At 21.1% G+C, this 26,609-nt stretch overlaps 2 protein-coding genes across 2 annotated transcripts; both read right to left on the reverse strand.

The window, feature by feature from the left end:
- Positions 1-1,550: 1,550 nt before the first annotated feature.
- PRELSG_0702500 (dynein heavy chain, putative) lies at positions 1,551-18,791 on the reverse strand (the record flags this gene model as incomplete). Its single annotated transcript, XM_028675705.1, has 1 exon — positions 1,551-18,791. One exon carries the CDS (start codon positions 18,789-18,791, stop codon positions 1,551-1,553), a length of 17,241 nt encoding a protein of 5,746 aa, XP_028532267.1.
- A 1,087-nt stretch (positions 18,792-19,878) lies between these two features.
- RhopH3 (high molecular weight rhoptry protein 3, putative) lies at positions 19,879-23,958 on the reverse strand (the record flags this gene model as incomplete). The annotated part of the gene is made up of 7 exons (XM_028675706.1): positions 19,879-20,543; positions 20,622-21,410; positions 21,545-21,601; positions 21,824-21,886; positions 22,138-23,113; positions 23,687-23,793; positions 23,907-23,958. The coding sequence occupies 7 exons, from the start codon at positions 23,956-23,958 to the stop codon at positions 19,879-19,881; spliced, it is 2,709 nt and encodes a 902-aa protein (XP_028532268.1).
- Positions 23,959-26,609: the final 2,651 nt, after the last annotated feature.

The raw sequence follows: 26,609 nt of genomic DNA on the forward strand, positions 1-26,609 counted from the left end.
AAATGAATCAAAATATTCTCATATATTCATTTTTAATATTAAGTTTTTGACAAAAAAGAAAGAAAATATGTATATTTGTTTACATTGCAAATCAATTTTTTTTTTTTAGATACTTTGTATTTTAAAATTTATGAGAAAAATATATAAAAATATAATAGTAACTAGGAAAATAATATATTCTTTATTGATAAACTTTATACTTTTTGTTTTACAAAAAATGAATATGAGAAGAAAATAAAACACAATTTCGGTTAAAACTATTTTAAATAAAAACATATATTAGAAGAAATATTTTTCACAAACAATATTAAAATAATATGTGTATCTCAAGTAAGAATTATTTATTTTATTTTTTTTTCAGCTTTAATATTTCTGTAGGATATCTCTATTTTTAATAAAATTAGTAATAAATAAATTTTATATAAGACAAAAGATATTAATATACTTCTCATAATAACACAATTAACTCTTTTTACACATATTTTTCAGTAAAAATTCAAACTACAAAAAAAAAAAAAAAAAACATCATAATTAGTACTGCATAAATAGGAATAATTTTCAGAATTAGAAAATATGAATAGTATTTTTTTGTTATTTATTTGTTTATATTATTTTTCTTTAAATATATAAGTATTTTAAATCTTATGAAATTTTAAAATATCAAAACCATTTTTAATGAAAAAAAATTTTATAAAAATTATTTTAAACTTTATGAAAATTAAAAATATACAACTTTCATAACAATAATGTATTTTCAAATATATTGTTCTATATAGGAAAAAAAAATATATATATATTAAAAGTTTCTTTTAGTAATAATACGAACATATTTGAAAAATAATTTATATATATATATATATATATATATATATATATATATATGTAAGAATATTTTATATACTAAAAAATGATACAATTTTTGTCTAAACTATCTTAATAATTTTTAAACACTAAACAATTTTTGAATGTTAAAAACGAAATTGATATAAATAATATACTCATAGAACTAAATATAAAAGATTTGTACATATTTTATAAGAATAATTAGTATACAAAAAGATAAATTTATCAATAAAAATAATCTCTAGAAAAATTATCATAGATACCATTTTTATTAAGATAATACCATTATAATACATTAGAATACAATCAATTATTTTTTTATCAAAATTTTTTTGTGTTTTGGCATATTTTATGCTATTATACATTAATACATTTAAATTTTTCTTTTTTTATTATGTATTTAAATGTTTTTGAATTATAAATAGACATGAATTTATGAATTCATATTAAATATATAAATAAAAAATAAAGGAAATTCATTTATTTTTTTAAGAAAAAAATTTTTTTACAAAAAAAAAAGTAACAAAAAAAAATTAGAAAAAACCATAATTAAAATAATAATAAAAAATTTCTGTTCGAAAAATGGGATTAAATATTTATCTGTAAAAATATAAGAACGGATGAAAGTTCGTTTTAAAAAAAGCAAGTTTTTAAATATAATAGGTATGATAATAAGCTTGTATACCATCAAGAAAATTTTTTTTTTTTTAATCTTTCGAACATAATAAAGAAGTTCCTCTTAATTTCCAAATAGAAGGATCAATGTCGGTTTTTAAATGTATTCTAAAAATAAAATATTTATCAGTTCTAACATTATATTTATATACTGGGCAGTTATAAAACATGTGTTTATTATTTTCAATAAATTTCACTTTTTTATCTTTATTTGATACAACAGTGATATGAATGACAGGCATATTTTCGCATAAAACTTTTGGTGAACTTTCTTCCAATTTTCCTTCTTGCCAATTCCATTTAGATCCCTCAATAAAAAGACCATGTATATTAAATCCATGTTCAGGAAATTCTTTTACTTTCTCTAAATCATAATTTTTTATGTCAGCATATAATACTACTTCATCTAAAGAGAGCTGATCTTTTTTGTTTAATCTTGTAATTTCTTGTTTCATACTAGTTAAAAAACCCTGAGGATTAAAAAATCCAGGTAGCCAATAAGATTTTAATTTACCACTATGAATATAATTCATTATTTGCTCATATCTTAAATTAAGAATATTTAACCACTGATTTAAATTGTGGCATACCCAAGATATTTCCGTTTCACTAGCATCATAAATCCATTTTTTTGGAACACATTGAGAGTATATATATTTTGTATCATTTTGTAAATCAGATGTCATTATTTTTGAACCATCTATTGCACTTATTATATCATTTAAATTCATTTTAACTAAATCAATAACTTTTTTAATTCTTTCCATTTCCTGTAAAAAAAATACTTGTAAAGGAGAAAAATTATACTGTACCTGTTTGTCATCATCATTATTGCATTCCCAATAAGTTATATCTATATCATTTAAAAATTCATTTTCCTTTGCTATGCAAACATTTTTATTTTTATTATCACCCTGAATATTTTTTACAGTATTATTATTATAACCAATTGTATTATTTGGTAAGGCATTTCTTTGTAAAATATTATCACATGCATCATTATTATCCTTATTTTTATTTTTATATGAATTGTTCTCTAAAGTAGAAAAATTTTTAGTTGTATTTAATTGCTGGTTTCCCTGAATAATTGGTTGCTGATTTTTATTTTTTCTATATATTATTTTTTTTATTTCTTCTAAATTTATTTCTGCTGGTAAAATTTTTAATATTCCTGAAACAATTTCTTTCACTACAGTCTCCATACTTTTTTCCTCCCCTTGATCTACATCTCTTGGTTGAATTTCTAAAATTGAATTTAAAACCTGTCTTGATTCATTAACTCGATAAGTTATTTCAGCATTATTATGTAAACCTAAAGCGGAAGGAGTATCAATATTGGGCAATTTTTCGATAAAATTTTTAAAATTGGTAATTTCAAAAAATTTAGGAGTATTCAAATATTCAGAACTTATTTCATTTTTAGGCTTAAACAAATCTTCACTAAAATAATATTGAATGTATGTCAATAATAATTCACGATCTAAATCATCTGTTACTTTTCCTCCATATTGAACTTCTGCTAACATATAATGAATAGACTCCCAATCAATTGGTCTATTTACTAATAAAGTGGAATATAAATGTTTTTCAATAAATAAAAAAGAAGCAAATAAATCAGTAATGCTAAATTCATAAGGAACACACCAACCTAAAGGACCAAACTTTTTTCTTTCACACAAAACACAGTGGAGATAAGATAAAGAATAAATAATTTTCCTATACTTTTCATCATCAATTTTATCTAATATATCTTCCTTTATTATATCCTTATATATTTTTCTCATATTATTTTTAATTCCACTGCTTAAAGACGTAGATATCTTAATGCTTCCGTGTAAAATACAAATAGGAAACTCGTCATCTGGTTCTGATGTTAAAAATAAACGGAAATCTTCTTCAATATCATTTAATTTTTTTAACATGTTATAAACTTCAATTATAAAATTTTTATTTAAATGGCAATTTTGTAATATTAACCAATTACCACTTATAAGTGCATTTTTTAATTTTTCTTTTGCCAAAATTTCTTGTCCCTCTCCCATAGAAATCTTATCTGTAGGATATTTTTTAAATTTTTTTGCAAAATCATCTATCATATTCGTAGGATCACTAGCCAAAGATAACAAAAATAGAAAAGGTTTTCTATTACTTGATTCAGAAAATATATTTTCTAAAGTTTCATGCTTTATAGTATCACTATTTCTATTTAAAACTTCATCTACAAATTTATTTGCGCATAATATGGTTCTATCTTCTCTTAAACACCTAATTAAACATAGCTTAATAAAAGAGCATATTTTACTATTTACATCTAAGCGCTCATTATAGTAAGGGATGCTTCTATTTTCTATATCTAATACATCATAATAATTTTTCCATGTATTCTCATTTAATTGTATAACATTTAATATATCATAAAAAAAACGATTATTTTTATCATTTCCAAAAGAGTGATTAGATAAAGAAACAATATTTTTATATAATTTTTCATTTTTAAATAACCATTTTGCGGAAATTACTTTTCCTTTACCACCTTTTTTATGTAAATCTATTTTATTCTTATTATTAACATTATTATCCATGTTTATATTGGTAATATTATAATTCCTATTAGTACTATTAGTTGTAGATGCAGCATTTGTTTGATTTGCATTTCTTTCACTTTCATTAGAGTTCATTTTTTCAGTTTCATTCAAGTAAGAACTTATAGTATCATTCATTATATTTTCTTTTTTCTTTTTTGTTTTTAAACAATCTGTGTGATCATTTAATAAATTGCTGTTTAATAATTCTCTATTTATATCGTTTGATGGATTATAATGAGAAAGAGGATTTAAAAAAAAACTAATATCCTTATTACTTATTACATTATCATATAATAATATTTTTAAAGATATTAATAATTTAAAGATTATTTTATGTTGATCAAATAAACATCTTTCCATGTAGCTAATTATTAAGTTAGTTAAAGTAGATAAAATTGACTCAACCCTTTTTTTTATATGTTGTCCTTTTTCCGCTCTCTTTATTGCTAAATCAAACTGTTCAAGAAATTGATGTAGTGATGTGTTATATATATAATTTACATTGGTTATATCTACAATACAAAAATATAATATACTTCCTCTTAACGCAACACTTCTATATTGTTCTCTCTTTTCATTAATTTCTTTCTTTTTTTCATTACTATCCTTTAATTTGGTTTCTAATTCTTTTGATAGTAACTTTGTGTTATTTAAAACTTCTATTAACTCTTCATCTTCTATTAGATTAGAACTACTAGTATTTAATTTATATAATAATTGTTTATCTAAATCTTGCAACGATTTGGTATTATCTTTGAGTTCTATCATGATATTCTTTAATGATATTTCCAAATGTTTTTGTTCTTCTGTTAATACTCTACCCAATAATTGATCTTCTAATCCTTTAACAGTTACAGTAAAATCAATAACGCAACATTTAGCATAAATTTCAGGGCTATAATTGGGATTAGGCAAATTGGTAGTCATAAATAAATTAAAGTTTTCGTCAAAATTAATTAAATTATTTTCTATTAATATGTAATTTTTTTTTCCTTTCTTTATAATTTGTTTTTCTAAAACAGAATCTAATATAGGATCAATATACTCTTCTACATTTTCAATTAATAATGCTTTTCCTTCACTTAAACAAAATTCTAAATTATCCTTAAATTTACTACTACTGAAAGTAGTGATGCATCTCTGATTTGACAAATCATTTTGAAACTCTTTATTTTTTATCCAATTACTTGCTTGGCATTGAGGATCTATAAGTAAAACGTATTTGTTGGTGTTCTCACATATTAATGCATTTTCTATGCTTAATTTATCATCAGGTAATTTTTGAACACTCCAGTCACATATTTTTGTATCGTCAGAGGATAATACATATTTTATTACGTCAATATTAGATGAGACAGGTATATTTTTTATATTTTTTGTATAGTTATAAAAAACATCATTCATTAGAAAATTTCTAAATTCTGTGTTGAACATACCACAGTATGAAATAAAAGAAGAACAAATAAAAACATCTCCAACGATCTTTTTTTTAATATTAGAAAAATTATTGGAATCTTCCGTCCATCTTTCCTTTTCACTAGCTAGTCCATTAATTAATTTGTTGGCTTGCTCAATCCTTTGCTTTGTTTTTAAGGCTGTTTCTTCTAAAGTTTTTTTTTTTTTAAACATATTTTCTATATCTAAATTTAGATTATCGACAAACAGTTGCGCTTTTAATAGAGAGTCTTCTGCTTCTGCTAATTGTTTTAATGCATCCTCTAACCTTCCTGTTTGAATTTTTAAATAACTCATTTTTGGTTTCACAATTTTTGATGCTTGGTGATACATAGCCATAGCACCTACCCACTTGCATAGTCCCTCTGCTGCAACTGAAGCTTTTTTTGCTATTTGTGTCTTAAAAAAATTAGAATCAATATAAGGTTTCAACAGTTCAATAGTTTCTTCATTAATATTATCCTTTTCATTCTTAGAAAAATCAAACAACAAATTTAAAAATCTAATATCTGCCATTAATGGTTTAGCATATTCATCAAAAGAGTCGTGTATAAATTCCACATGTTGTTTATTTACATATTTAACTTCAATTTTTGGTTCTTTTAACTTTCCTTGTAATAATATTAATACACCGTCAAAAACAATTCTTATAATGTCGGATGGAGTCTTCATACTTTTTAATTCTGTTATATCCTTTGCTGTTATACTTTTAATTGCTTCTTCTGCTTCATGTAAATATGGTAATGCTGCCTTTAAATCTTTATCTGCTTCTTCTTGTTCCTTTAGGATAGCATCCTTCTCCTTTATACACTTGTCTCTAAATTTAGAAACCTCAATACTTTGCTTTTCTGCTTTTAGAGATTCATTTTTTACTTTTTCCAGTAATATATTAGTTTGTTCATCAGATTCTTTTAATTTTTCTTCTTCTGATGTTAGACTTTCTCTCATTTTTTGAACATCCATAGCTGCTTCGTTCAATTTTTTCAAACCTATATCTACACTTTCTTTTAAAAATTTTATTTCTTCATATTTTTTTACATACATTTGCTTGAACAAATCAATAAAAGATAAATATGATTTAGGAGTAACATAAGTATTTCTTCTCATTCGTTCTTTGTAATTTTCACATGTTTCAGAAACTTTATTGTGCACAATAGCAAATAAATTAAAGAAATCATTTTTCAATTTTTCTTCTATATCAATATTAAAATTATTTAAGTAAGCGGTGGACACATTAACAAGAGCTTCTAAAGGCCATTTTAAAAACCAGTTTATAGTCACACAATTATATATACATGGAAACTGCTGATATCTTAGTGCAAATTCTTTATGAATTGGAGAAAAACATAAAAATATGTGAAGATTATTGCGAAAATTATCTAATAAATAATCAAAAATTACATTAGATGAAACATTAAAGTCATTTACAACCTTTTCATCTTTTTTTTTTCTGTGCTTTTCGTTGGCCATGCTGTCACTATCATCTTCAATGCTACTTAATGATGATTCATCACTTTTCACTTGTGAATCTTTCGAATCATTTTCCATTTCTATATCATCTAAATTATAATCATTTTTTCTTTTTTTTTTCCCGCCTTTTATTTTCGACGATTGATTAGATTTATTCATCTCTTTTAAATAAGATTCTTTCATTTCAGCACATATAGCCTCTTTTTCATCTTTAATAAATAGCCCGTATACCAAACCAGTAGATAGGATAGAGTTTACATGCTCCAATATAAAATCATTTTTTTCTATATCACTATCACTTAACAAAAACGTAGTTTTTTTATTCATTTGTCCAGCTGATATATATAAACTTTTTAGATCTTCAAAAAATAAATTTTTTGTATAAGTTTTAGTTATGTTTAATTGAAATAATACTTGCTCACTTATAAAAACGCTAAGTTTTGTTAATGATCTTTTTCCTGAACCTCCTACTCCTACAAGCATACTTGACCCATTTGGAGTTTGCATAATTCTGTTAATAATTATTAGATGTTTTAAAGAGTCATCAAAAAAAACTAGATCTAATTTTTTTACATTATTTACATTATATTCCTTCATATATTCATAAGCAATGAATCTTAATCTTTCAAAATCTTCAACAATTTTATAATCTTTCTTCATCCACGAAAAAGAAAAATTATTAGTATTATCATCGTTACTTTCATCATTTGTGATCGATTCTTTATTATCTATATCATTATTTTTATTTTGTAAGTTATTCTCATCAAATAAAACTTTTTCATTGCTTGCAATATTTTCATTTTGAGAATTATTTTTATCAAATTGATTTTTATTATCTACTCCATTGGACATATATTTATTAGAATCTCCATTATTATTATTACTATTTTTTTGTGCTGTACCTATATTTTCTATTAAATCATTTTCAATCATGTAATTTTGTTGTTCCTTTTCTGATACATAAAAATAACTAAAATATATATTTTTTTCAGCTATTTCTTTATAAGAAGGATAATATTGCTCAAAAATTAGTTTTAATTGATCCAATGAAAATTTTTTATCTTCCATTCGTGATAACTTATCAATTAAAACCCTTTCACATTCATGTTTCCATAAACATAAGAAATTATACAAATTATTTTGAATAGTTTCAAAAGGGCATAATAACATAGAATAAAATATTTTTGCCAAATCTCTTGTTGTATATAAATAATGAAAACGCGAAGGAACAGGTAATAGATGCTTTTTTAATTTTCCAAATAAATTAATAGTGCATAGAATGATTTTATCAATATTATCAATAATTTCATTAGAAAAGTTTTTTTTTGCGTTAAATTTGGTTCTTAATACTGTTCCATATATAGTATTAATGGAATTTAAATTATAAGGAAGAATATTCACATTGAACCATTTAGATTTTAATCTTTTTGGTATATCGTTATTGCCACATCCCGGATGATTAATGCAACCTATGTATTCTAAATCAATAATTTTTTTAAAATTTCCTCTTTTATCCTTATCTAAAAAGTAAAACCCCTGAAATTCAATTAATTGTCGTAATAATTCTAGTGTACTTTGATCACCCCATTCATTAATTTTTGGCATAGACATATCATCAATAAAAATAATGGATTTTGTATTTCCAATAGGACCATATGTTTTTCCTGTTTTCCTTTCTAATTCCGATTCAATGAATGACTGAAATTTTTCTGGAGTTGTGACACTTGAAAAATTAAACCTTTTTGTATTTTTTTCTTGTTTTGATGTATACAATAAAGCTATAGATGTTTTCGCTGAACCAGTAGAACCTAAAAGCAAAGTACTTTTATAAGTATGGAAGTTATAGCATTTAATAGGAATATTAGATATCAATTTTATAATATGCTCAATTTTATTAGTTTCTATTGTTGGTATCAATATAGAAGATATAGAATTCATATTTCTTGGTATCTTAAATGATGGTACATTCCATTTGGTTAATTTTTTTAATTTCATATCAAAATAGAAGTCATATATTAAGCAGGTATTATCATTTTCAAATTCATCGTCTAATTCATCACTAATTGTATCTTTCTTTTCAATTTCTTTCAATTTTACATCATTCTCATTTTCTGACATATTTGTATTTTCCTTTTCATTTGAATTATTTTTATTATCCAATATATTTTTTAATATGGGTACATTTTTTAATAAAAAATTATGAACTTTTAATCTATCCTTGTACTCCAGTAAACCACATAATCCCCAAACTATGGAATATAACATTATTTCTTCACATTCTTCTACTTTTATTTGTTCATTTCTTGTTCCATATATGATAGAAAAATTATTTATAGTACCCGTTTTTTCATCTTCCTCCTCTTCATTATGTTCATTTTCTTCATGTTTTTCAATTTCTTCATTTCTTTTTTTTTCTCCTTTTTCCTTTTCACTTCTTTCTTTGTTTTGCAAATCATGTCTAACATTTCCTGTACTTAATAGCTGTTTCTTAGTAGAGTCATGTATTGTAATATTTTTTGTGTCATTTATTCGATTCATGCTTTTATTTTTTTCCCAATTTGATATTTGCTCTTTTGTTTTTACTGTATCTGCTTCCTCATTTTTTTTACTTTTTGAAGATATAGCATTTTCAATATTCTCAGTATAGTTATTTTCATTGTGATGCTTCAAAAATTTCTCACTTTGAGGCAATAACTTTTTTTCATTAGAATCAAAAAAAAATATTTTATGTAAATCTTCTTCATTGTATATAAAGTTATTAATTGCATTAATATATTGCATTAGTAGAGAATTTAATAAATTTATTATTTGCAAAATTAAAATGGAATCTGTTATCTCCATTACAAATTTGCAATTATTCTTTAAAAAATGTAAAATTTGAATTTTGTCCAAATAAAACATAAATAATTTGTTAAATATTGGGAATAATGAAACTCCATAGGTATTAATGTCTTTTAATTTTTGTAGCCAACTATAAATAAAAGGCTTATATCCTAAATCGCTATCAGAAATATATACAATTCCCGTCCTACTAACAGTAGCAGGAGAAGCATTATTTAAATTCTCCACTTCGAAAGCTATTTTTGTATTATCAGTCATAGGAATTCTATCATTATTAGCTAATGTTAATATTTTATTATCATCTAAGACAGTATTCAAATTTTCTATCCATATTGCATCAACAGGTCCATCACATACTATCCAAGTGTTATATTTTAAATTATTATTATTATATTTTTCCCATATATTTGCAAAAATACCTGGTGTCCATTCTTCACTTAAGTTATCTTTAACTCCATACATGTGTTCAGAAGTTATTGCCTTGGGATTTAGAGTAATAATTTTTGTAACAGAACCTATATTAGTTAATGCAGAAGTTAAAATATTTAATATTTCTGTTTTTCCTGTCAAAGTATTACCGACTAACATGAAACCATGGCGAACTAAAGACGTTTCATATAACTGTAAGATTTTTAATATCCATTTATTTTTTGCGCATAATTTTTTTTTCTTAATAATTTGCAATACATTCTCTTCAATTAATTGATAACTTTTTTTTGTTATATTATGAAATTTCGGAAAAACGTCATTTAATAAAGATAAGAATAAAAGTACATCATCATGTATTAATTTTGATAAATTCATATCTCTTAAAGTACGCATTAACAACATTTCTTCATCATTTTCATTTGCTCCTGCTGATCTTTTTGTGTCTCCCGCAGTACGTAAAACAGATAAAATATTTCTTAAACCAAAATCATAATGTTTTTGTTTTGATAACTGCTCTTCGCATAAATTATATAAAGATTTAAATTTGTTACTTAAATTATCAATATCTAAGTATCCAACTGATGCTAATTTAACTTTTATTATAATTTGTCTATCGGGAACCATCATGGAAATAAATCGAAAAAATATTTTTAAATTTTCTGGTAATAATTGTCTACCAGCATAGCCTGGATTCATGGTAATAAAATAAGCTGATGAAGGATTTAAATTAATTGCTTTTGAGTCCCCAGGAAATAAGAAATATTTTAACGACTGCTTTTTTGCAGTTACAATAGACTCAATTTGCATAGCAACAACAGATAAAACATCTAAATTAATCCTATTAAATTCATCGAAACACCCCCATAATCCACTTCTGCATAATCCTTTGAATATTTTTGCCATATCTTTGTATTTATGTTGATTTGAACAGTTTGTAACTATTACATATATACCTAGAGTTCTTCCTAAATCTTTTACTGTTTCTGTTTTTCCAGTTCCTGCTGGCCCTGCTGGTGCTCCTCCATAACATAAACCTAAGGCTTGAGCACAAGTTAAATAACACCTATCTGTCAAAGGAGTAATACACAATCTTTCTTTTATACCTAGATATTCATAAGAATATATAAAATCTACATCTGATATACTAATTAAAATAATATTTTTTTCCACTTTATAATATATCCTTGTTTGCTTTAACCAATCAAAATCTGTACATGTTTTAATTTTATGCTCTTTTATTTTAGTAGAAATATCACTAAATAAGTCTCTTTGATGTACATGTATAGTAACTAAAGTTTCATATTTGGTTCTATTTAATTTGGTGCCTAAATCGGATAAACATATATTTACTAGTTCAGACATTATATAATTAATTTTTTTGTTGGTTACTTTTAGTATGTTTTTTTCTGCATGATATTTATTTATACATTTTTCTATATCATTAGTCCACAAAACCTGCAAGCATATTAATGCAACTTGAGCTATATTTTTGTCGCAAAATTCTTTTAAATTAAGAGTTTTGAATAATTGCGAGGAGCTAGCTACACCCAACTTACATTCTTTTTTTATTGCTTTCTGCATTTCCTTTTCTAATAAAATTAACCAGTTTTCAATATTACCATCAATAGTTACATGATTTACTAACTGTACTGTTTCTATATCATCTTTTTCTTTATTATTTATGCATATTATTCTTTTTTTATTTTGTACAGTTTTAATTGTCAAGTAGTTTATTGCATCAAATAATTTTATTAATTCTGATTGTATTATATTGATATCTGACCCTTGAGATAATATTTTTAATAATACTAAATTAGATACAAAATAAAATCTAGGGAACTTACTTCTTTTCCCTTCTAAATAAGACTCTAAAGATTTTTGGCAACTTTCTAATCCTTTTTGCATGTTTGGAAGTAACTCTTTTAGCATACTACTTTGACAGCACTCAATTACAATAGAAGATTCATTAGCTATATTAATTATATTTATCCAGTCTTTATCAATCTGATGAAATCTCTTTGATTCAATTGGCATCTGTCTTGCTATATCCCCACTCGTAAATACACTTTCCATAGAACACCATAGCATTTGTACTTTTATCCATCTTTCAACAATATCACTACAATCAGATAATTTATTTAATAGCAATAATAATTTATTTTTAAATGGCTTACTATATTTTGTTGAATTTATGTTATTTAATAAAATTTGACTTTCTTCTAAACTCTCTTGTATTTCAATAACTTTACTTCCTACTAATATGCATGCATAATCTCTATTTTTCCATTTGCTAAATTGAAAACATGTTTCATTCCATATCTTATATTGTTCATTTATCTTTTCTTCAATACTTGCTTCTTTTTCTGCGCTATCACAAATGTCTAATATGTCATCTTTCTTTTTTAATAAATGATAATTTATTATATCTTTAATAAAAAAATCCATATTGTCTAAATCTAGTTTATTTAAATTATTTATATATTCATCCTCATCTAAATAAGCATTTTCATCCAATAATCCACCTTGAAAATTTTCCTTTTTGTCTATTTCACCAATATTATCAAAATATTTATTATGATATAATGTATTTCCTTCATTTAATTTCAAGTCTTCTTGTTTATTTTCATTTGTTTGATTATTTTCATTTGTTTGATTATTTTCATTTGTTTGATTATTTTCATTTGTTTGATTATTTTCATTTGTTTGATTATTTTCATTTGTTTGTTTATTTTCACTTTCTTGATTATTTTCACTTTCTTGATGATTATTTTCATTATGTTTAAGTTTAATATCTTGTAAATTATTTTGTTTCTCAGACTTTTTATCTTTTTCTAACGGTTTTGTTTGTTCTAAATTTTTAGTTTCTTTTGAATGTTCCATTTTTTGAATTAGATTATTGACTTGTGCTTTTTTTTCTTCCTTTTCTTTCTGATTTATTTTTTCATTGCTATTATAAATTTTTTTCCCTTTTTTTTCTTTCGTGTTGATATCCTTTTTTTTTTTTTCTTTTAACACATTGATTATCTCTGTCCAGTGTCTTTTTAAGATTGTCTTTTTTTCTAATTCATCAACTACTGGCGTTATTTCTTTAAAATAAAAAATTTCTTTTATTAAATTTTTATAAATTACTATCGTTTTTAAATTTTTAGGTAGTTGAGAACACTTTTTTTCAAAGGATATAATTTCACTTTTTAATTCTTTCATTTTTATTATTCCATCATTCCATTTTAAATTTTTCCATTCATTCAATTTTTCCTTTAATTGAACATATAGATCATAAAGAGAATAAAAATTATTGATTTCAGTTGTACTTAAAAATAAATCAAAATGAGGCTGATGCTTTAAACCGAAAATTGTTTCTCCTTTATAGTAACTGTTATATTTTTTTTTCAGCATGCTTATTTCTTCTTTATATCTTTTTAATAATTCGAAGGCATTTAAAGGATTAATATGTTCACTTTTAAAATTCATTTTTAAAAAATTTTCTCTGAATATCTTTATATCTATTTTAAAAGTGTATATATTATTTATTAATTCATTTTTCATATCATTTTTTTTTTCTTGTATTTCATCTTCTACTTTTTTTGTTAAGGATGTTAACTCTTTAAACTTCGTTAGAATTAAATTTTTTTTTTCTACTTCAAATTTGTACAATGCCATAAAATTTTTTTTCATTAGATTTAATTTATTGAATGTATTAAGTAAATTTTTATTATACGACTCATCTAATTTGTATAATTCATTAGATGACTTCCTTTTTTCCAACTTATTTATAAATTTTAATTGATAATTTTCTTCATCATCATACTGAGAATTTCTTAAAGAATCAATTTGTTTTTTTAAAAAGTTGTTCATATAAAATTCCAATATATCTAACATTTCATTTATAGGGGTTAACTCTATATCAATAGTTGATTCAAAAATATGTACTTTTTTTATTATATTAATTACATAATAAAGTGAATCTATATCTATAATTTTCTTTTTCAGTTTAACTTTATAACTGTTCATTTTGTTTATTAATAGATCACTTCTTTTTTTTACAGGTGCTATAATTTTATTTGCACATTCTAATGTTTCATTTTCAACTATGTTTATTAAGTACATTTTAAAGCTTTCTAAATTAAATTTAAATACATTTAATACATAGAAACTCTCTATATTGTTTATTTCTTTTTTTATACTTATATATTGCCTTATTTTCTCTTCTTCTTCTTTATAATGTTTATAGTCATATTCATTTTCCATATCGGAACTATTATTAGAATCCTCTTCATCATTCTCATTGTTTTCTTCTTTATCATTTATTTTGTCATTAACGTTTATATTCTCTAATTCTTCTTCATTTGTAGTAAAATTAAACAAATTATTTTCTTTTTCTTGATCTTCAATTTTATCATTCATATAACTTTCAACATCTAATACTGCATTTTTCAATGCAGTTCTGTTTTTTTCTATTTCACCGCTTTCATTGTTATTTGCTTTATCTTTCTTTTTCTCTAGTTCAAATTTCTGTATTATATATTTATATTTCTCAAATTTTTTAATAAAATTATCAACAATGTTTTGAAATCCAGATATTTTATCATTTAGCTTTATTAATTCTTTTTCAATATTTTTATCTTCTCTTATTTGTTCATAAAAATCAAAATGAAATTTTATATTACTAACACAGTTTTCATTTTCCATGTCTAATTCTTCTATTATGTTTCCTGATTCTTTCATATTTTTTTTAGAGAAAAAAGAGCAATCGATTAATTCTTCAAATATGTCTTTTTTGTTTGTATGCTCTTTATAGTTATCCTTTAAAGAAATATTATTATTTTCTTTTTTATCATTAGTTTTATTATTTTCTTCTCTATGAAATTGTTTTATTAATTCATCACTAGTTATCCAATTATCTATATAGATTAAATTATTTATAGAAACATTTATAATTTTTTTAATATTTTCCTTAATACTTTTTATAGATGGATTTACAACAATATCATTTTCATGAACTAATACCAAAATTTCTATTTCATTTTTTATTTCATTTTCCCTTCCCTTCTCAAAATTGGACCATTTATTAATTAAAGTTTTAATATTTTTAAGATATATTTTTTTAATTGTTGATAAAAATATTTCATAATAAAAATTTCTTGTACTAATTATCTCTTCTTTCATAATATTAGTTTTTAATTTATTTTCATAAACATATTGTATGTTACTTAGGACATCAAAAATTGCAATTTGAATTTTTTTAGAAATAGAATTACAAATAACAATTCTTTTGTTAAACTTTTTTTTTTGTTTTTCTATAATAAACTTTTCGTTTTTATAGTCTAGAATTTTAAAAAGTAGTTTTATATTGTAATTAATGTGATCATCTATTATATCATATAAAGATTTTATATTTTCCTCAAAATATTTTAATTCTTTATATAAATTATCAATAGAATCTTCAAGTGCATAATTATTCCATGTGTATTTAACTAAAAAAGGTAGTATTAATTTGTCAATATAAGTGTAAAATTTTTTTAAAGTTAACTCTATGTCTTTTTTTTTATTACTCTTCATATTTTTTACTAATATTAATATATTGTATAACTTATAGTAAAAACTGTATATTTTAGTTTCTTGAGAAATCATATTTCTTATTTCATCTGGTATTTCAAAGTTGAAAGACAAAAATATTTTTGCTTCTCTTATTATTCTTTTGATTCTATGATCAAAATTAACAATAATATTTTTTGTTTTAGGGTGCTTAACAAAAACAGTAACATTTAAACTATTTACATTTTTTGTGTAAGATAACCAATGTTTAAATAATTTGTTTTTAAATTCTTCAATAAACTTGGAAATTTTTACGTATAATTTTAGTACTTCTTTTCCATTATAACTTTTTAATAGAATATTATTTTTTTTTTTTTTTTTTTCTAGCTCTTTTATATTGTCTTTGTTATTTTCTTCTGATGATACCAATATTTTGATATCATCTGATACTTTCTTTTTTTCATGATCTTCTAGTAGTTTTAAAACTTCATCATTTATATTATTAGCATTATCTATTCTAGTATTAATGTTTATATCATCTTCATTTGTATGAATTTTACTTGATTTTTCTTTTTCATTATTTATGTTTAATTTCGTGTGTAAATTGTTCAAGTGTGGTAATTCAAAATAAGACGAATCGTTACTATCTTCTTCATTGCTATTTTCATCTAAAAATATTTTAATTATGTGATTAATTTTATAATTAATACTAAGTATCCAAAATATATTTTTTAAATAATTTACATTTTTGCTTGAATTTAAATTGTTTTTATAGTTTTCTAAGTCATTATTAATACAATTCAAAATTTCTAAAAATTGAAGTAGTAAAATATCATATTTGGTATGTAAAAAATGAATAAGGTAGTCTCTTATAAAGCATTTTTTAAATTTAAAAAATATAAAAAAAGAGAGCATTATATTTGAGCTATTATTTAGTAAATTAACTATGTTTTCTTGTAAATCACTTTCTAACTCTGATATGTAAACTCTTAATTCAACAAAATCTCTATCAAAATAATTATCAGTGTAATTTAGCATATCGTCTGTGTGTTTTAATTTAAATTCTTTTATATATTTATTAAATGTAGTTGTTATATTTTGTACGCATTCAAACTTTATTTTTCTTAAATTTTTAAATTGTTTTATGCATAGAAATAAATCTACTAATTTTTTTAGACGTCTACAGAATATTTCTATCTTACAAAATATAACTTTAGTGTTTAGATCTACAGATTTGTTTTTAGAATTATTTTCAAAAAAGGCTTTTAAATTTTCAAATTCTTCTTTATATTTGTCGTGTAATTTAAAGCATAATTCAAATTTCTCTATTAAATTATCAGGATCTAATAGCCACAAATTTTGTTTATTTTTTAATTGATCCATTCTAATACCCGTGTTTTCATTTTTAATGTTGTAATTACTTTCTTTTCTTTCACTTAACTTATTGAAATTATTATTATCCTCATTTTCTTGCTCGTCAGACTCATCACTATCATCCTCTACTTGATAAAAACAATCATCACTATCATCATTTCCATTTCTCAAATATCTACTATTATTTTTCTCTTTTTTGTATATTTCATCATAGTCTTCTTCATTATTAATATCTAAATTTTTATTAAAATTTGCTTCATTGTTTTTTGTATTATTAATGTAAGTTTGCTCATTACAATTATCGAAGTTCTTTTTATTTTTCTCTGATTTTATATCCTCATATTCAATTTCTTTTTCCTTGTATTTTGCCTTATTTTTTTGCATTTTTTTTTTTTTTTTCTTTTTTTTTTTAGCACAGAAAATTTCTTCTTTACATTTAATAATTAATTGATTTGTAATTTTAATGAACAAATTATTAAGCTTATTAGGTGTATTATAAAAACGTGCAACTAAGTAAATCATTTTGATAGAATTTAAAAGAGAAGGTATATTATCTATAATATTCTCAACATTACATAAGTATAATGATAAAATGAATTGTTCAATACTCTCTAAATATTTTATATTATCTTTACTTTCATTAAATTCATTCTCAATTTTTGTTTCTAGCTCTCTCCACTTGTTTAATATATCAAACGTATATGTATATTTTTGCTCTTCATTATTTGAGCTATTTATATTTATATTATTTATTATATTTTTAATTTCATTACTTCTTAATTCTTCAATAATAAATAATAAATATCTGTGTTTGTATCTCCAATACTGTATTTCTATGAAAGGACCAACATCGGCATTTGATTCTTTATATTGCTGTATTTTTTGTTGCATATCATTAAATAAATTTTCTAGTACATTTAAATATTTTGTTAGATGAGCTGTTTCATTTTTCTTTTTTTGCATCTTATTTTCTATTTCATTCTCTTTTTTATTGTATTGTTTACTGGAAATATCTTTATCGCTTTCATTATTTATATCATTATTATTTTCACCAGTTATTTCACAATGCTCTTTTTTCATTTTTAACTTAACCTTTTTAATATCTTCCAATATAAAAATAAATTCATTCAGTTCCTTTATGTATGTATCAAATTCCATTCTAAATTTACTTACTTCATCAGTCGAAATACTTTCATATATTATTTTGTTATTAATAAATAATGGATACATTATATTTTTAAGCATTAACTTTAATGTATCTAATATATTTGAAGATAAAATACCATATAGTATTTTTTTATCATTTTTAATACTATCATTTAAATATTTATAAAAATACACTATTTTCTGATCAAATTTTATATTTTCTTCTTTTGCTATCACCATCTTATTATTTTCTACACCAAATAATAGTAATTCATCCTTTTCATTACATATAAAAGTTTCTATAATATTTTTTTTTTCTTCAATGTTGTTATCTATTAAGTAATCAATACTGTATTCGTCTTTATAAGAAAATTTCAACTTGTTCAAAACCCATTTATATATATTATAAATCTGTGTATTTTCATTTTTTCTATCCATTTTTTTTTTTTATATTAATTTATTTATATTAAAATATATTTTTATCAAGCTTAGTTTATACAAAAAATTATAGTTATTTTTATAAAAAATTAAACATATACTTAAATATATATTTTCTATTTTCTTTTAATAAAAAATTGTCTATTTTTTAATAATATCATGTTTTTTTTTAACTAACATTTGTGATTATGGTGATTAAAATTTTTATATAATAATAAAAAAAAATTCAATAATTAAAAAATATATTAGGAGAAGTTCTGATTTTAAAAATTTATTTTGTGTGTTAAAGCAGTATAAATATTATATATATAAATATAAATGTGTTTAAACGTGTCTTAATAAAAGACAAAAAAAAATTCAAGTGAATTATTTGGTTATTCTATTTTTCTTTTATTATTCCTAAATTAAATATAAACTTTTACTTAACATTAGTATGAGTAACTCGTTATATATAAAATATAATGTAAACTAAATTACATTTAAAATATAAAATGAAAGAGAAATAATTCATCTTCATTAATATAAATATACATTGTAAGTATAAAAAAAAAAATAAATAAATAAAATAAAATAAAATAAGTAAATAAATTAATAAAGAATTATTAAAAATAGTAATAATTAAAGTCTTGGAATATACAAAGGAAAATATGAAATTTAAAATTCTCCTATATTTAAAAAAATATATTTTTTATATAATTAGAATAAAAAAGAAATAATAAGCTTCTACGTATGTTTATTAAGTATACAAATTTAACTCTACTCCTATATTCCCAATTTAATATACTTGGAAAAAATTTTACATAATACTTTATTTTTTATTATTTTTCTTATTCTATTGTAATTACAAATAATACTTTAATTTATTATTTTAAAATAATATTAACTATATAATAATATATATATGCACAATTAATTAGCTTTTTAATTTAATTATATTTTGCACATTTATAAAGAAATGGATGTTTTTCATTTATAGTATAATTTTAAATAGTGACTTTTCTTTTTTTTCGAAAAAAAAATTAGTATGTTTCTATAATATAGTAATTTTTAAAGATTTTTTTTTTATATTTCATAACTCTTTTTAATATTACTTTTTTTTAAAACATTTTAGTTTTGAGGTTATAAATCCTAACCCAGGTATACACGATTTTTTCTTGGGACGTTTTTTTTTACCTTCTTTTTTACTTCCTTCTGATTCAGTTGTCGAACTTTCATCTTCGGACTCAGAAGTATTACTAGTACTTTCTGAACTAAATCTTTGAGTTCTACTCTGACTAGCTCGTACCTCAGGTTCATTAATTTCCTCAATTTGATCCATTTCTTCGTCTAAACGTTGTTGTCTTTCTTTTATCATTTTAAGTGTTACTTCAGGTTTCTCACTAGTTTTAGATTCTAAACTTTCATCTCTTCTTACGTTCCCTATATATGGAGATAATATTAATTCTAATTGTTTATCTTGCCTACTGTATGCACATATATCTTGTCCCTCTGAAAGGATATCTAAAAAATGTGATTTATTTTTTGGATTTTCTATTTCATCTTCTGATTCTGTGTCGTCTAAATCTACATCTAATAAAGGATCAATAGATTCTTCTTTGTCTATCTCATAAAGCAAATCTTCTTCTCTATAACCAATACCATCATTAAGTGTATCTAAAGGAATAGGAACTTCCGATATTTCTTCCAGTTTTGCTTCTTTTTTTGATTTATTACTCTCAAAATATTTTTGAAAATCGTAAATTATACTGAAAACTGTGGAATAAAAATTAATATGTATTATAAATCATTCATTTATTTATAAATTTTAATATTATATTTTAATTTTTTTACCTTTTTGTGTATTAAATATTTCATCACTCTCAAAGTGCTTATATAAATTAAACATTTCCATGTATCTACGACTTCCTATTAGACTCTTTAAATTAACTAGAACACGATTTGCTATATCAGGGTGAATCATTTTGGTCTTTAAAGTTGGGAAATGCTCCTTAAAGTGACAAAAAATTTGTTCATAATAATATATATTAAGATGTAAAACAGAAAGTATAGTTATAAGATAAAGAACAAATTTTTCAGAACCCTTATTAAAATATGTAACAAGAAATTCCATTATTGCAAACTCAAAAAAAGGACTAGAAGGGTTAGATGAGACTAAGTTAGATAATCCTAAATATAATGATAAAAATGTTTCAGCTACGTATATGTTTCTTTTATATAGGACAGCAGGAACATGCAACACTGCTTTGCTGCATGCAGCTGCATATTTTAGTGCATTTGCATTTTTATACAAAAAGTTTCCTTTTAAAGAAGTTACACTATTAAAAAACTTATGTAAATACAATGATGTATACCTTGTTAAGGATAGTATACTTTCTAAATTTAAAATTTGTCTAACAATGTTATATGCTTCTACAAAAGCAGATAATACAATACACTGAATACGAAATTTCTTGGCTATTTTATCATGTATAATAAGAGGTTTTGATGGTATTTCTTTATGAACTTGCTTAGCAAGAGAATGACTTTCAATAATTTTACATATTTTTTCTGTGACGATTCCTTTCATTGTTTCTACATCTAATTCTAGCTGTAAACTTTTTTTTACATTTTGGCATTTCACTAAAAAATAAAATAAAATATATTTTTTAGTTCATTTTATTATAAAATATAATAAAGAAAAGATAAGAGAATTATTATTAAATTACAGTGACATTACTAAAAAATATATCATAAATATGTTCTATTCATTTTACCTTCATTTTTAGCTTCCTTAAAATTAAAATCTTTAATATTGTGATTTAGTTCTTCAACTAAAAAATTGAAAGGAAATAATATATAAATAATAAAATGTAAATGAATAAGAACAAAAAAAAAAAAAAAAATTATAAGCTTATTAAGTAAAACAATAAACTTTAAAAATCGGAGATATAGGATTTTAATCATTTTGATTAAAAAAATATTTTAATTATTTATTTATATTTATTTTTTTCACATTTGTTTATTATTATATTTTTCTTTTTATTTCTTAATACCTGAAACTGGACTAATAGGTGATGACAATTTTTTAAATAAATAAAAAAACCTTAGCAATTTATCTAAAAAATGTAAATCAATAAAATAAATAAATAAATAAATAAATAAATAAATAAATATATATATATATATATATATAATGTACATTATTAAACATAAAAGAAAATTATATATAAAGAAATTTAAAAAAAAAAAAAAGGTTAATTCTGAATAAAATAAAATTTTTATGCACTACCCAAAATAATGTGCATATATATAAATATATATACATATATATATTTTAGATATTAATATAAAATTATTAAAATATTACCAGAAATTTTAGATGCATATAAGCTTAATTTAGTTAATGGTTGTATTTCTACTTCGTAATATAGATTTTTTGGAATTTTATCATTAAAAGACAAAAATACTAAGTTTTTATTATTAAGCATTTTAAAAACTCCTGTTTCTATATTTTTTGAATTGTCTTTGAAATCATTTGGTTTATATACCTTAAATACTGGAACATTCCATACCGATTGTGGTTTTACTAAACTTAATCTTCCATCACTTAAGAAATCCTTAAAGTTTTGTGAATAAGGATTTTTTATATTTTCAAAAAGAAAAAATAAATGCTCACATAAAGAGACAGAATGTCTTGTTTCTATTTTTCTTTGACAGGATCTTCTTATATAATTATCAAGACATTTCAAAATAGTTCTTGATGAACTGCAATCTTTAGTATAATGCAATTTTATATTGTAGGTTGGGCAACTAATAGATATGTCACTTTCATTTTCTAATATTTTTCTTAATATTTTTTTTCTGTTTTCATCTTTAATTTGCACATATAAATATTTTATAGCTGTCAGTTGTGATCCAATTGCACTTAAATATATTTTATATTCTTCTCTATTTAAGTGAAAAATTAACTCTTTACTTTCATTATTATTATCGCTTATAGTAGTTTTTATTAAAGGTGGCAAGATACAATATTTATGAAATTCTTTAATTGGAAATACTGTATATTTTCCCACTGGTGTCCCATTAATATGATTTAGTGAAAGAAATTCTTTTTGTTTCTTATCCATATAAGTGAGCAATTCACTTATATTTGGTTCTTTGTAATTTAAGAGAAATTCAGATACCCATGAACGGCCTGAACAAACTGAAATGTTATTTACACTTCCTATTTTCCCATTTTTGGTTCTATCTTTTAAATTTTGGGTTATTTTAAATGGAACAGACAAATAATGTTCTACAAACCAATAGAACTGTTCAGGTTCTCTTATAAAATCTAAAAAAGACTAAAAAATTAAAGAAACTATTTTTTATACATGAAATACGCAATAATAAGTATTAAAAAAATTATTGAAAATTATAATAGTAATTTGGTTATTATTTCAATTTTTTATTAACATATAACTTATTATTTGTATATATTTTATTTTTACATATAGCATACAAATTTTATTTGTTATTATTCAAATAAGATTTATGTTAATTTATATGAGGCTTGTTATTTGAATTACTTTTATTTTAATTTCTCAATTTATTCCATGCCTTATACATATGTAAGTAGAAAATAAAATTAGTATATATTTAGAATAAAATACTTAGAAATTTTTATTATCATATATATATAATAAAAAGAAAATATTTTTTAATACATTAAGAAAAAATTATACATTTTAAATAAAAAATAAAATAATGCAAAAAAATATAATAAGATAAAGTAGTATTTTTTTTTTTTAAGGAAAATATATATGTTTAAAAATTTCTCATATGTTTTCTATAAAAATAATTTATGCACTATATATAAAGTATTTTAATTATGAAGCTTTTACAATAAGCTCTTTCTATTAAATTATTTTCCTTACATCAATTTCAGGTACTCCTTTTAAATAATAATGAGCTATAAAATTACATTCTAAAAGAATTTTTAATTTTTGGGTTAAATATCCATTAAAATGCTCTCTTCCAGTTACTTCATAAGCGAAAAGAAAAGAATAAAATAAAATAAAAAAGTTTATACTTTTACATGATTGAAAAAGAAAAAATAAATAAATAAATAATAAATAAGTGCTTTTCATAAATTACCTAAAACAGATGACCATGTTACAAAAAGTGTTGCAAAAATTTTACTTTTCATAGTTTTATATTTTCCAAGTTAGAATCCTTGAAAAAAAAAAATAACGAAATAAAAAAATTAAAAAAATTAAATTAAATTTTTATAATATGAATAAAGGAATATATTCATTTACCTAATGCAATTTTTCAGTAGTCTTTTTATTATTAGAACCACATAGAGTATTATTATTGTATATAAACTTCTAATTATTTTTCTCTTATAGTATTTTATTAGTTTTATATACTTAAAGTTATTAATTAAAAATTTCTTAATTTTTTAAAATGTTATTTATTTATTTTATTTTATTTTATTTTTTATATCTAAATATTTACTAAAAAATTAATTTATATTAAATACACTTTTAATACCATAATAAAATTTATAAAAAACTTTATAAATTTATTAAAAATAAATAATAATTTTTTGTATTCCTAATGTATTCTTTATAAAAAAAAGAAATAAAGATGTATTTATTTTTAAAAATGCTATGAATATTATATCATTTATTAAAATCTTAAAATCCTATTAAAAAAAAAACATTTCTATTTATTTTTTTTTCTAATTTTCTTTTTTTTATTAATAAAAAAAAAAAAAAAAAATCATTAATTAGAAATAGATATCTAGAAAAAAAAACTAATGCATCACAAAATCTTTTTCTTTTTTAGATAATTAAAATGAATTATTCTTTTTAATATTTTATGAATGAATCTAATTAGAGACGAACGAATTCTTAATATACGAAACCTTTTTTTTTATATTTTATCATTTCCTAAGTATTATATTTGTATCTCTTACGAAATTTTATTTTCCAAATATTAAAAATTTATTAAAAAATATTTTTATCTAATCATAGGAAAAATACATTTATTTATTTATATTTTTTAGTGTATTACAATTCTTATTTAGAAAAACGAAGAAAAAAAATATATATTGATCATAATGCACCATTATGCACTACCCTGCATTTACTATTAATCCAAGGAACATATTTTTAGAAATTAAAAAAAAAAAATTTATATACTTATTTTATTTTTTATATATAACTATTTATTATGTTGGAAAACATAAAAATATATGAACTAAAAAAAAACTATTTAAAAAAAAATATTTAGTTCTTTTGAATCTATAAAGAAAAAAAGAAAAATTTTTACTTTTTTTTTCATAGAACAAATTATTTTACATAGGGAATAGGAGAAAATTAAAATAGTATTTATGTAATTTTATTTATTTTTATCTTATTTATGTTATATATTATTTATCTCTTATTATTATTTTTATTTTTATTTAATGCTGAGTACATTAGTAAAAGAAATGTAAAAATAAAATAAAATAAATAAAATGAGGTGGATTACTCTTTTATTTTATAATTAATAAAATTAAATTATTATTTTTAACGACTTTGCTGTTAAAATTATTTATTTAAAAAAAAAGATGTAGTAATTTAAAAATTCCAAGTATAATAAAGATATTATTCATATATTGAAATAATTTTATATTTTAAAAAAAAAGAAAAATTACATCGATACATGTACTAAATTTTAATTAGTTTCTCTTTTTTTTTCACTTCATAATTCTTAATTTTATATTATTTATATGTTTTATTATTCTTTTATTTTATATATTTTTATTTTATTATGTCTCTTTTTTATTTAATTTTGTTTTTTTTTTTTTTTAACCTAAAATTATTATTTTTTATTGCTTGAAGATTAGCAAAAATTCATTTTCGAAAATTATTATAAATTGATAAAATCGAAGAAAACATTGTATTTGCTTTTAAATATTTATATACTATTTTTTATTATTTATTTTTGTTATTCTGTTTTATATTATTTTCTTCCTTTTTTTTTTTTTTTTTTTTTATTTTTTTTTTTTTTTTTTTTTTTTTTTTTTTTTTTTTTTTTTTTTTTTTTGTATTTCTTTATTTTTTGTTATTTTATTTTGTATTTCTCTATTTTATTTTTATTTTTTTTTGTATTCCTTTCTTGTTTGCTATTATAATACTGTATGTATGTTTATTCTTTATTATTTCACTTTATATATGCATATTGTTAATTTTTTATTTCTGTTTTTTTTTTTTGCTTTTATTAGATATCAAATGCACCTTCTTTATTTTTGTTTTATATATACTTAAACAATTTTTGATTACTAAAAAGGACTATTCATATATTATTCTTATGCATTTAATTATTTTAATTATCATTGAATTAAATTTAAAATAATTAATTGATAAATTAATCAATTGAATATTTAATCTTTTTTTCTATTCATTTTTTAATAAAAAAATAAATATGAATTTTTAATGTATGCCAATACAAATTTGTATTCATTTGTTTTTTTTTTTTTTTTTTTTTGTATTATATATATACTATATAAAATAAAAAGACAATACTTTTTTTTTTATAAATCTTTTTATTTTGTATATCTTTTACATAGTTATAATATAAAATAAAAAGATACTTTTTTTTTTCTTATGATTCATTTTATATTTTGTATATTTACTACACAATTACATGTGAATACAATTAGTAAAAAAGAAAAATTTATAAGTAATTGCTTTTTCTAATTTCTTAAAGACATGCAGTTCTTTTATTTTCCTTTTATTCTCCTATATATTTTTACATCATTTTTTTATCATTTTTTTTTTTTTTTTTTTGTCTTTATATAAATATATA

This window comes from Plasmodium relictum, assembly GCF_900005765.1.
Source record: "Plasmodium relictum strain SGS1 genome assembly, chromosome: 7".
In the NCBI taxonomy this organism is placed as follows: Eukaryota; Apicomplexa; class Aconoidasida; order Haemosporida; family Plasmodiidae; genus Plasmodium; species Plasmodium relictum.